The sequence below is a fragment of the Haliotis rubra genome, unplaced genomic scaffold (genome assembly GCF_003918875.1).
Source record: "Haliotis rubra isolate DU_JTF1 unplaced genomic scaffold, ASM391887v1 Scf193, whole genome shotgun sequence".
Taxonomy (NCBI): domain Eukaryota; kingdom Metazoa; phylum Mollusca; class Gastropoda; order Lepetellida; family Haliotidae; genus Haliotis; species Haliotis rubra.
In genome coordinates this window covers 1380086-1394290 of record NW_025765925.1, presented here as the reverse complement: position 1 = coordinate 1394290, position 14205 = coordinate 1380086, and the positions used below count along the sequence as shown (strand labels likewise).

Genomic DNA, 14205 nt, shown 5'->3' with positions numbered 1-14205 from the left:
CGCCGCCAGCACCCACATAAAGAATCGCATTACTATAATCAACGTCACGAGAGAACGAGGTCAAATATAAATCTACGATGATTACCTTGTAATTCCATCTACGACCAAAACGTTTAATCAGTTAGAACGTCCACGATGTCACACGAACTAGCGCTGAACTGGATCACGCTCAAAGCTATCAACGAATTCGAGGAGCCTAATGAAGATTTTACGTACGACTCAACGATTGCTTACTTACGACTCGCTCCACAATATCGACCCGCCGGTGTATAATGTTAAACTGTTGTTGTAGATTATGGTGTATTGATGTTTCAATTTGTTCTGTGTACACAATATGTCAAGGCAATTTCATCAGTTGATGGAGGGAAAGACGTATCTGGAACATTGTGTATTAAGGTAGCATACACTGAACACCATGCATCGTGTCTTTAAAACACATTTAAGAATAGAAACGTGAACATGGATCACACGCACGTACGCACACACACAGGCACGCACGTATGCACACACAGTACATACATTATATATATAGGAGCATGTCAAAGACACACGATTACTGATTGCAAAAAGTTGTCTAAAACCAAATCAAGCGCTCATAAAATATCAAGTATTACATCAAGTTAAGATTTAACAGGTGACGCTTGTCAAGGTAATTCGCTCGTGTGCACTATTAGGTAAATAATAATACATAAGCAATAATGCACAACGGATAACAAGAGGTGTGAACTAGTACAGTTGCACTAACAGTTCAGGTTGTTGCACTCAGCGCTAAGTACAGACTACACGCGATAATCTACCCTGCTATCAAAGTCATATAGTAACTGTCAGAACTGAATAAAGTATACCATGACATAAACAGGAGACTTCCAGTTGGCTGCTGGGAGGAGGGGGAGGGAGTGAACTTGTTGATCTAGCGACTGTCTGAAAAGGGGACACCATATCTCAGGTAACATGGATGGGTGATGGGTAGGTGGGAGGGTGACAATCTTCTCTGTGGTTGATGGGTAGGTAGGTTGGTTGTTGTTTAACGCCGCACTCAGAAATATTTCAACTTCATGGCGGTGGTTTGTAAATAATCGAGTCTGGACAAGACAATCCAGTGATCAACAGCATGAGCATCCATCTATGCAACTGGGATACGATGACATGTGTCAACCAAGTCAGCGAGCCTGACCACCAGATCCCGTTAGTCGCTTCTTACGACAAGCATGGGTTACTGAAGACCAATTCTAACCCGGATCTTCACGGGTCGATGGGTAGGTGGGAGGAAGACGACCACCCACCTGGGTGATGGTTAGTTAGGTTAGGTGGGTGACGACCCCACTGTGGGTGAATGGTACGTGGGAGGTGACGATCCCACTGTGGATGAAGGGTAGGTAGAATGATGACGAGTACCTGTCCAGTAAAGATGTGTGAAGACTAGCTAGATACGAGGTGGATAGCCGGATTGGTTTTCAATACACAATGATTCAAGATAGCTAGATAGACAATACGTAAATTCAAGATTGATGGATATTTGCCAGGATGATAGTCCCCTGACAAGGTGACTCTCGCTGTCAGTGATCACCCTGAGACTAGACAAACCCATATCCAGGCCTTTCCTCCGACATTTTGCTGACTCTGTCAGCTACCTAACACTAATGACATTTCACTAGATGACACCTCACTAAAGTATCTCATAACGAGACACCTGATTAGACTCTGGCTGCCCGTGTTGTCCAAGTGAACGACAAATTAATGTCATCTGATTCTGTTTAATGCCAACATTTTCATTCAACTCTATGTATATTGTGTAGTGAAGCTGATATCGCTTAACATGTTCCTTATCCCAACCAGGCGATATACGAACCGATATATAAACAGTTGGTTGGTTGTTTGCTTTATTCCTTAACGCTCAGTAACATTAATATTCCAGCTGTATGGCGGCGGTCTGTATATAATCGAGCCTGGGCCAGACAATTCAGTGATCAACAGCTTGAACATCGATCTGTGCAATTGGGAACCGATGACATGTGCCAACCAAGTCAGCGAGCCTGACCTCCCGATCCCGTTAGTCGCCTCTTACGACAAGCATGGGTTACTGAAGACCATTTCCAACCCGAGTCTTCACGGGTTCCAAACGAACAGCTGAATTGGCATTACATATAATGATTCCTTGATCAAACCCACAACTGGTCACTGATCAGGTGCTGTTCTTGGTTCACCAGGACCTTGGCCAGTTTCCACAAAGAGACCGTAGCTCAAGAGATTCTCGCAACTCTGCATTACAGTTCTTATAACTAAGATCGTTTTGTGTAAGCGGGGCCATCACTTCAAGCTGACATACCAAAATAACTTTCAAAGTGGCGTTTAACCGATATCACAAACACTCCAATATTGGAAAGTCATAACTTCAACAACTTCGATGCGAAATGTTCCTAACCTACGAGTTTACATCACACTCACAAACGCACGTACTAAGTGAGTGAGTGAGTTTAGTTTTACGCCACACTCAGCAATATTCCAGCTATATGGCAGCGGTCTGTAAATAATCGAGTCTGGACCAGACAATCCAGTGATCAACAGCATGAGCATCGATCTATGCAATTGGGAACCGATGACATGTGTCAACCAAGTCAGCGAGCGTGACCACCCGATCCCGTTAGTCACCTCTTACGACAAGCATAGTCGCCTTTTAGTGGCAAGCATGGGTTGCTGAAGACCTATTCTAGCCCGGATCTTCACGGGTCCCACGTACTAAGTAAACTAACACAGAGCAACATAACAATCTCGTCTCTCACCGATATTTGTCTTCAATAATAATCTTCAAGTTTCGAGTTTCGGCTCATAATCAGATTCACTACTTAAAAGCTCACATTTTATACCGTCCTGTTGTCCTCGTGTCCAGTGAAGAATCGTAATGGCCATGAACTTCAGATAATGCTTGGCGTAAGCGTCATAACATTGCCGTGGACCTTGAACCTTCAATGCCACAAAACCCTATTCACTCTGACACCCCAACGCAGTACTACAACCGTTTCCACGCCTTCAAGTCAGGGATTCATACTGTTACCTCAGAATCAAACAATGACGATATATATTTACACAGATTACTGACGTGATAACACCAGTAAATGCTGGGGTATTGTTCCGTGTTGTATCGCCACTATACGTGTGGGTGTTATAGTATTACCCGCCATGTTCTCATAATGAGGTTGTACAACTAAACACCACTTACAGACCACAAGTCCCTCAGCTGGGAAAACACGTTGTACATGCAAGATGAAGTCGATAAGAGTATATGGGTGGTAACGGATAATAAGAGGGTGAACTAGCCTGTGGGTGAGATTAACATGGCTCCGTGACCCCAGTCTCACCTTTGTGTAACTCTGTGGTGGAGATAAGTCTCTTGACGTGGTAAATGCGGTCACTGTGACTTTAAACAATTCTGATGGTCATGATCGACGCCACACTTGCAGCAATACTCACTGATTTAACCAATTATGGAGTATCAAAAGAATCATTTAATCCAAATTAACTTTGGGTCTATTAATGTCAATGTTAACTTTGGGTCTATTGATGTCAATGTTAACTTTGGGTCTTTCGATGTTAATGTTAACTTTGGGTCTATTGATGTCAATGTCAACTTTGGGTTTATTAATGTTAATGTTAACTTTGGGTCTGTTAATGTTAACTTTGGGTCTGTTAATGTTAACTTTGGTACATTAATGTTCAGCTAACTTTTGGTCTATTTATGTTAACTTTGGGTCTATTAAGGTTAACCTTGGGTCTATTAATTTTAACTTTGGGTCTATTAATGTTAACTTTGGGTTTATTAATGTCAATGTTAACTTTGGGTCTATTAATGTTAATGTTAACTTTGGGTCTATTAATGTTAATGTTAACTTTGGGTCTGTTAATGTTAACTTTGGTCTATTAATGTTCATGTTAACTTTGGGTCTATTTATGTTAACTTTGGGTCTATTTATGTTAATTTTAACTTTGGATCTGTTAATGTTAACTTTGGGTCTGTTAATGTTAACTTTGGGTCTATTAATGTTCATGTTAACTTTGCGTCTTTTAATGTTAACTTTGGATCTATTAATGTTAACTTTGGGTCTATTAATGTAAACTTTGGGTCTATTAATGTTAACTTTGGGTCTATTAATGTTTATTTTAACTTTGGGTCTATTAATGTTCATGTCAACTTTGCGTCTTTTAATGTTAACTTTGGATCTATTAATGTTAACTTTGGGTCTATTAATGTAAACTTTGGGTCTATTAATGTTAACTTTGGGTCTATTAATGTTAATGTTTATTTTAACTTTGGGTCTGTTAATGTTAACGTTGGGTCTATTAATGTTAACTTTGGGTCTATTAATGTAAACCTTGGGTCTATTAATGTTAACTTTGGGTCTATTAATGTTTATTTTAACTTTGGGTCTGTTAATGTTAACTTTGGGTCTATTAATGTTTATTTTAACTTTGGGTCTTTTAATGTTAACTTTGGATCTATTAATGTTAAGTTTGGGTCTATTAATGTTAATGCTAACTTTGGGTCTGTTGCTTCATTTGTTCCTGGATAATTTGATGTTACATGCTTAGTTATAGAGATAGAAAACAAATGACCATATTTGTGTATAGTGATTGTAAGCCCAAAATGAGTCAGTGCAGGGATGTAACCGGGTGTCCAAAGACCTAGGTTGGACGTGACAGCCAATAGTGATATATGCTGGCCGAACTGAACAACCCTTGATAGTCATTGATACCAGCAATTAAGTGAATGAGCTATGTTATGACACCACCATAATGTCACCAATGTTCAACGAATGGTTATATTCTATAGCTGCATCATTTGTTATTACAGTCAGCATCCCATCCATGATATAAGAGAGTCATACTGAATCACAATTTTTCTCTAACCGACAGAGAAACAAAGCTACAAGGAAGTGGCGGTCACACAGGTAAAGGTTTCGTGACAATGAGTGTGTTCCATTAGGCAAGGAAACAACAAATACCTTCCCTTAAGGTTTATAGGTATGACGAGTACAGGGGTGCGAACCAAACTCCCGATTTTAAATGTTTATACTTAATTAAATGTGGGAGGGAAGCCAGAAGTGATGCAGATGCCGGGCCTACCGCTGTACCACTTAAGTTAACACCATCGGCATTGGCCAAGTTAGTGCTCACAAACTCTGAATCACATTCAGGACGAACCTGACCTTCAAACGTACGATCATACACCTCTGACTTATCGCATGTAAAAATACCAACGTCAATATTTGAAAATGTTCGAGGACTGGCTAAACAAGTACAAGCTATTCTTTCAAAAATCTACAATACTGAAGCGTGTTGTCCCGGACACCCGTGAGTCTTGACAGTTGAGATATGAGTGTTTAGCATTCTCGTGGTAGCCTCCTAGCTCGTGTGTAACACCAGGCGCCAGTTGATCAGTGAGGATTGCTGCAAGTGTGGCGTCAAGCATACAGATTCATTTCAACACCCTGCAGGTGTCAGCAACATCAATTATAATAATGTCTATTACATCAGAATCCATGGATGTACACAGTGGAGTGTCTCTCAGCGGAGAGGAAAATCATAACCATAAGGTACCGTTATTTGACCTTGGGCTTGAGAATAACTCAGGATTTTGACCTGCTCATTGACGTCAATATGACGGTGCCCGTTTTCAGTGTTTGACCCTGGATAACCCACTGAAGACTATAATGCAGAACGTATAAGATATCCATCAACGTTTAGTGCACATGGGGCTCCGATGCCCTCCTTGCACTTGAAAGAATCTGTATGATAGACATTGGGTCTTACAGCCAACCGAAGCACTACAGCTTCCGACTTCGACCCAGAAACGACAGTGAACAGAATATAGTATCTCGAGTCTTCTTAGAAATTGTTTTTCTGTAGCTATCCTTACAAAACAAATACATGGTTATCCTTGAAATTGGAATTACATCTACTTTGACATAGAAATTTTGTTTCTATATCTATCCTACAAAACAAATACAATGTTACCCTGGAATTCGGACTCAAATCCACTCTAACATAGCGTTTTCCTGAAGCCCTATAAAACATACAAAACAAAGTTCGAATCTCATCCAGATTTATAAAGTAAAGTGTTTCCTTAGCCACACCACCAGCCCCAGATACCACCCAGTTAAGCAAGACAATCCCATGTCTACAAATATACGTCTACGAGCTACACAAGACTCCAGAACGGAACCTCGAACACCAAACGTATTATTTTCCCCAATTTCTCTAGGACCTTGTTTTAACATTGGCTGAAACCCCGATTGTATCGTTCTAACCCCATCAATCTGACATAGCAATTGGTTTCCCTTTACGTATTGTCTAATGGTCACATGGACACAAACGGAAATTAAAGGTCGGATTCCCTGGAGTATATGTATACATTGTGTGAATATATCCCAAATTACTCCCTGTCCCATACTTCCAGTCAATGAAGAACCAGTTCAGAACGAGGACAACTAACCATTGTCAGAGAAGAGACAGGTTCATCTACACCGACAGTTATTGACTTCCTATACGCTGGGCTAGCTATGGCCTTGTGCAAGTGACGGAAGGTCCGGGTTTGATTCTACATTGCTTGGGTCTTCCGCTGAGATATTGCCGGAATACTGAACCACCAGACACACTCATTGTTCTTTTCTTTTCCAATCGTTATGTTCTTGATACACGATGATCATTGTTTCATGGCAAATCTTGAACTAATGTGAAAATGCAGAGTCAAAAGCTGCGAATATACAACAACGGCTGTATCTGATAAACACTTGTCAGATATAATCTAAATTTAACTATTCAAAAACATAAGACCATATGAAAAGGACCACCTGCACAAGACGACAGATATGGCAAAGATACAGCAAGTAGCGACAACATATGTTCAAACTGGCATTTATACAGACATGTGGAAGATGCTGAGAAAATATGGATTCGTGCCTTAGGGATATATTGTAGCTTTTCGTAAAAGTGTCTACATGACGCATAGGGCAGAATGGACTTTTTTCCAAAACGTGCCTTGAAGGACTGACATTATCAAATCCGGTGCCAGTTTCTGTAAAGTCCTCTTGAAGGTCTCAACTAGAACTCTAAGAACACAACATGTGAACTTCAATTGGTGAGGTCATGAGGATCTGCAGAATGTTTTCTCCACCACCGTGGGATACAGTTTAATAATATGAAGTATGTTTTGTTTATATGTAAATTAAAACAATTAAAAAATATCACAAATCAATCCGAATTTCTAAATTGTCCAATGTTGTGACACACGAAGTCAAATGGCCTTGTTCCTTAGTGAAATTAAAAAGTCATCATATTACGCAAAGAATATGTTTGAAACGTCTATATTAAAATGTGTTGTCTTTCAATGTTAGAATAACACTGATAGCTTGTGTTCCAGGGATATTTGTTGTTTTAAGATGTTAAGTACAACTAAATCAAGGTCGTTACCAGGAAAGAATTGTCAACAAGCCTGTTCATTTTCTCCTGTGTCACATTCTACCGCGTCAAAGATATAATCAGTTTTCCTACGTTTCTTGTGTTCATTTGACAAACGGGCTACCATAGAACTACCGTTGCCATAATACAAGAAGGTGAAGCAATACCAGGTATCATAAAGCATTAACAGGTATCATAATGCAATAAAACGTATCATAAAGCAATACCAGGTATCATAAAGCAATAATAAGTTGTATTATGAGGCAATCATGACGGCAAAACGCTCCACTTGATGAATACTGAGGAATCGGTTGTTGTTTAATGCTGTACTCAACAGTAGTTCAGCTATATCACTATGCCCTGTAACTATGCACATCTGAACCAGTGGTTGATACTATGAGTATCGTCCACGTCGCGGCGATTCTATGACCAACACCCACACTCCCGATCAGGTCGAAGAGCATTATACGACGGACAATAGAGTACTGGGTCCCGATCCGCAAAGCATTCGTATCGTTACGACCTGTCGTAACTTTATAGGCTTACGAATGCTTTATGGATCTTGGGCCCCGATCCACAAAGAGTTCGTAGCGCTACGACATTCGTAAACCTATGATAAACTATATATATGCAGATATATCCTAAGTCGAGTCCTAAAGGTATATTTCGGAGTTAACAACGATCTACGTGCCTGTCAAGTTTAATTCAATTCTGCCCGCGAAGATCCCGTTAAGAATCGATCTCAAGCATACCACGCTTGTCATAAGAGGAGACTATAGGGATGGGTGGTCAGGTTTGCTGCTGACTTGGTTGACACATGTCATGGTTTGCTTAGATCGATGCTCATGCTGTTGATCACTGGACTGTTTGACCCAGACGCTATTATTTACGGGCCGCCGCCATATTGCTGGACTATTACTGCGTACGATGTTAACCAACCAACAAATAACAATGCATTAAATGCATGCTGCTTATATCGCTTTTCAAACGTTCCAAATCACTTACTGAAGGTGTATAACGAGAGACAATACACTGTCGTTTTCACATCCAAACTGTTAATCAAATTTAATAACCCTATGCATCAGATTCCCAAATCACGTTAGAACAATTTAAACCTGACATACGGAGGATGTTCCTGTAATGTGTTCACATTATTGTTGAAATATGACAGGGAAGGGTATGACAAATATCATCCGGCTTGTAATGGGATGTCACAACATTTACAAGACAGTTAAGTCGGGGAGAAATCAGAGATAATATTACAAAACTGAAAATACAATCCAACTTGAATTTGTTGTCATTTCAATCTCATCTGTAAATCTAGATGATATTAAAGTGCCAAACAAATAGAACGACAAGGTTTATTAATATTTTATGTTCCGGGATGAGAAATCCATATTGATAAACCGAAAGGCACAAGAAACTATACCTCTCAGTCGAGTTTGTGATTTCCAATTGATAATATTTTAAGTTAGGCAGTACAATCCAATTCAAAATATGAACTTCCGCTTAAGTCAGCACTTAGGGAAAGCTTCTGCAAGAATTTAGTTTTGAAATATAATTACTGTTAAAACATTTAGTCTAATGAATATCTTAGACATGCCATCTTTCAAAATCAATAAATTTGCCTTTTTCGACACAAACAAACATTTGAAACATGGTCACGGGTACAAATTCGCTTCTTACTCGGAAAACAAATGATGCAACAACGTGGCAATACGATAGATGGAGGGTAGATTTCGCCAACAAACTATCTATCAAAGTAACTGCAGCTAAAGGCAACAGAGACGGGAATACTTGTACGACCAAGAAAGCCATAGAAGTACTTAATACAACAATATAAACATTCAATCGATATATGCATGTCTGGAATGAATTATCACGATTATCACGCAATGCGAATATTATAAAGTAACAAAATCCCCCTTTCCTCATTCGCATCACGTCTCTCCATGTATCATCTAATAAACGAAAAACTTTAAAGGCAGCTCATATTTCACTGTGATGAATATCAATTCCATTTGCAACATAAAACCATTTTACAAACATATCACCGGCTTTCAGAACCGTTTTGCTTTGAAATATGTTGATGCCAGTCCCACTTTGTGACAGTTGAACATCGAAACATGAACCACGTGACCCGACTGTGAAGGTGAGGAATTTGGGATCGGAAATTCTGGAAAGACGATTTGTGCTCACTTCCTTGCTGAAATGTTTCATTTGCATGTGAAAGGGAATATTCGGATTTGCAACAAAACACGTGAGTTTATCCAGGATATTTAACTTTAGCTTCAGGTATATCAATGATCTTATATTGTTCAATAATCATCAGTTGGCCACTTTTCTTCATCTGATTTCACATACGTTAAGTAGAAATATAAACGATAACCCTTAACCGTTATAAAATTCCGCCCTGTGCATAAAGATTCAGACTGACGAATACATCTCTGCATGGATGTATTACTTTCGAACAGTCAACTTTATGTCGAGCAACATTTCAGCAGTTCGAATTATTGGTGTCTACGTTTTCTAATTTTTTAGGTACGATAGACCATGATATTTCTTCAGAGATTTCAAAGGTGACACCAATCTATTATTCTGACTTGTAAATATCATGATCCTGTTTTCCATTGAGTGAAAAATTGGTGTGCCTTTGCATGTGTTTGTGATGGATGTCGGGGCGGCAGAATACACTTTCGCCAACACCTGGTGTCTAGGTATTTGACAGTGACTCTTAAATACATTGATACATTACTTAAATGCATGGTTATGATATAGTCGGAAAGTATGAATCCAGCTACATGGTGGCGGCATTAAAATATTTCAATTTGCATCAAATAATCCAGAGATTAATAGCCACACCGTCAGGGTATGATTGCACGCAACACCACTGTCACCGAGGACCGCCCGACCCACAGGTCCTCATATAACAAACATATGTTGTTGGATGCCTATCTTAACCTGGGTGTCCAAGTCGTCAAGGTCAATTCGTAAGTACTCTATGTAACTGGATACAAACTGTTATCAATGGTTCAATTGCTTCGAGTTGAACGTGAATGAGTGAGTGAGTGCCTTGTGTGGTATCGAACCTAGGCCATAGGCGTGACGAGCGAATGCTTGAATCACTTATCTACGAGTTGTTAATGTTATATATGAGATGAGACATATATGAGAAACATATCAAGTCAGTCACGAAAACATTTCATATCAACATTCACTTACCCAGCATCATCAGGGTTCTCCATGATAGACTCAAGGTCGGACACTGACCCTGTGTCATCAGAGAGCACCAGTGGAAGGCGTGTTCGGTTGGGCGGCGGGGACTGAAACAGACCAAGACAAGGCTCCGACTTTCTCCCTCGTCGTGTGTAACCATCCCTGAATCGAGCCAATTCGTTCTGAAACTTGCTGTTCTCAATGGGCCCTATTGAATTAGGCCTTGGCTTCCCTCTGTTGGCAAAATTATCCCTTCTCCTCAAACACACATTCGTCATAGAAGATCCCAGAGAATTGTCTTTGTCAATAAGTCCAGGTGAATGGAATTCACTGTTTGGCGGGGCGGTTTTTTGGTATTGTTTCCAATAATTCATATCACACTGGACCGACACATCCCTTTGCCAGGGGTACCTTGCATCAAAGCTCTCTCCCACGATATCAAACTTCCTATAACGCGATGCCTCCGTCGTGTTGTCGCTGTGGCTTCGCCGAAGGTGTTTGCTGTCATCGGCTATGTCTCTTTGAGCACCTTCGAAAGAGTCGTGGCGTCTTGTTTGAGAGCCGAAGTCAGAAGGCACAGATCTTGGTTGTTTGTACAGGCAGGATGGTCTCCCAGGCGCGTTACACGATGCATTCATGCTTCCCCCAGCACCATTCATATCCATCCTGGGGGAGTCATACCCAACACCCCCATTCTCGACACCATTACGTCCCTTCTCAAGCACCGGAGGTTCGTATACTGGCACTGAAGACGCTGAGCAAGGTCTTCTCTTGGGCAATGTGTTGGCCACATCCCTCGAGTCACAGAAGACTGGTGACGTTCTGGAAACGTCTTGCCCCGGAGGGGACGTGTTCTCCCCTGACCAGGAAAGGCGGTTGAGGACTCTTTTCATCTTCGGTGAGTCGGGGGGAGCCAGGGCGCGCTTCCAACGGTGTGGAGCGTTGTAGCGGTACGCTTGTCTCTTGCTGGAAGGGTCGGGGGAGACGTCTTTCCCTCCTCCCTCGTCTGTCACGTTGTCGGGAGGGTCATCGCCTGCAGTACGTTAATACATGTTTTAAAAATATGCTATAAACAACACCTGGTCTAATAATAACAACAATTACAATACCAATGATATAAACATTACCAATACATTTGCATTGAGTACATGTCATGCTTAAAACACACCATTTGTGGTATTTAAACATGCGGTGGCACTTCGTTTGTCAAAAAAACCCTGTAGTGACCACAAAACATATCGAATCACCCGTAATTTTAGACAGGCAGAATAGCGATATTTATAACCCATGGGGTTACATTTAATTCAGTTATTACCTACGAGGGCGAACATATCGGGGTTCATATTTTTCATACGATGCCCTAGGGCAAAATATCACTTTGTCATGGTGACGTGACGTCATGAACATTGCTATGACGTCACGTTTCTTCTGTGACGTTGCGCTCTACATGCGGCGACGGCGGATAGCCAGCCTGTGTTTGAAAGTAGATTTGGGTTTATCTTCCTCAACTTGACGACTTCGGTAATAAACAAAATATTATATTCGTGCCCACATCATACTATGTTTACGACACTCGTGCCTAAATATCGGCTTATCTCTCGCTCTCGCTCGGGAAATACCAACATTTAGGCACTCGTGTCGTAAACATAGTATAACATGGGCATTCATATAATATCCTCTATTTAATATCGCACGGACACTAGTGAAAACTTCACTTCACGCGCACCAGCCATTACACTATTTTGACGGAATCGTTGAATTCTATCGAATTTTCTTGTGACGTAAGCACCGAATGACGTCACAATAGAAACTATATCATTCAGTGGTCGTAATCAGTTTATCTTATTAAAAGGGTTAAAAAATAATAAGTAATAAAGGAATAACCAGATTTTATGAAAACCTGTGTACGAATTCATGTATTAAGCTTTCTTTCGCTTAGGAAAACGTTAGTACGTCTCGTTTCGTTAAAACAGCGTGACACACATACTCGTATAATAATCTATATATATTGCCTTCATAGTTGTGCCGGACAACTTAAAGACTTGACATAACTAGGTTATACTTTGTATAGTTCACAAGCAGTTTTTCTTATTCCACTTTATCACCATATAAAATGCGTATGAATTATTGAATTCTTCTGCAGACTGTTTTGGCGTGTCACATTAGATGCTTACAGTTTATAGGAGGTTCCATTCACAGCCCTTTGGGTGTGAATTACGATGTAGTTTGTACTTATGTTTTGCAGATCGTCTAAACAACGCTGTCACGTCTCAGGCTTATCTGTCCGCATAGCAACAGTGCACAGACTCTCAACGAAAAGCTCACAGCGTTGATAAGCTCAAGATATGACGCAACTAGCACGTGCTGGGAAACATGTACTGGGGCACGCTGGGAATGATGTCAAAACAGCCATGATTCTTAAAAAGACGCTTTTCTCATGAAAAACGGAGAAATTAAAATACTGCTTTTGCTGGACGACCACGAACGTAGTTAGCCTCCATGATTTTAAAGATGTGTTACTTTGTGAGATATATAAAAATTATCGTATCGCAATTTATGCAATAAGCCACGTATGTCTTTCCCAATCCACGGCTATTGTGATCATGCATTATGCATGCAAATAAAGCTTTGATAATGATGTCAGCCACTCGGTTGACTCAGATTCCATAAGTACCAGGACACTATGATTAGGACATTTCGTACCTCTAAAAGCGGCGTAAAATAGCATGCAAACAGGAACTGCAATAGGCGTAAAGAACGTACATGACACACACATGATTAACGTTTGTGTGTGATACAATTCAAATGGTTAATTAAATGCAACACTAATTAACAGAGCAAACCTATACATACACAGTTCATGGTTTCCTCTGAGTTGTTCCAAACCATTATTTTATGTCAACTTCACATCAACGACCCAAGGAGTATTATAACAATTGTAAACAAGTTGGTAGCTTTTCTATAACCGAGATTAGACTTGCGAAAGGCTTTTTATTTTCTCTCTAATTCCAGTGTTGATTGCATTAACGTAATGTGATAAAGACGAGGCAGGTCATGGTAACCAATTTCGCACCTGGACTTGTAATGATGGAATGAAGATTGATAACATCATATCGCTTCCCTTCAGTTAGGAATCCTTTGTTGTCACGTGCCCGGGATACAAGCGCATATAGACACTTGCGTTAATTCCACATATGGTGAGACGAAAAGGGGGTAATTGGTTTCAAGGTCGCGATTAAACGTGTGCACTTTTACAGGGACGTGCGTGCCTCTGTCTGCTTGTACAAGTCCGGACTTTTTTCGGTTCGTTTTTAGTGCCAACCCACCAGATACCATGCCGCAGTTTAAAGGGATACCTCATTCAGATACATCATACTTACTATTTGTTCACAAGCCCATCCCCTCAATGTCGAGCACCAGGCACGGTAACTTCAAATCCGTAATGAAATTTCTGCTGCTCTTTCCACGCTGTATTTGTGAGCAAATAACTTCCCCCCATTACTTCAGTCTGTATTACAAAGTGCACATGGAAGTCAT

The 14205-nt window shown here is 40.5% G+C and overlaps 1 protein-coding gene across 7 annotated transcripts in view; it reads right to left on the bottom strand.

Moving 5' to 3' along the window:
• Positions 1 to 14205, bottom strand: part of LOC124274678 — a 200115-nt gene that overhangs the window by 108891 nt on the left and 77019 nt on the right. For all 7 annotated transcript variants that reach the window (XM_046710046.1, XM_046710041.1, XM_046710045.1 and 4 more), the window contains exon 2: positions 10675 to 11701. In XM_046710046.1, the coding sequence (XP_046566002.1) occupies positions 10675 to 11561 (887 nt within the window). In that variant the 5' untranslated portion in view covers positions 11562 to 11701. The remainder of the gene's footprint in view (positions 1 to 10674; positions 11702 to 14205) is intronic.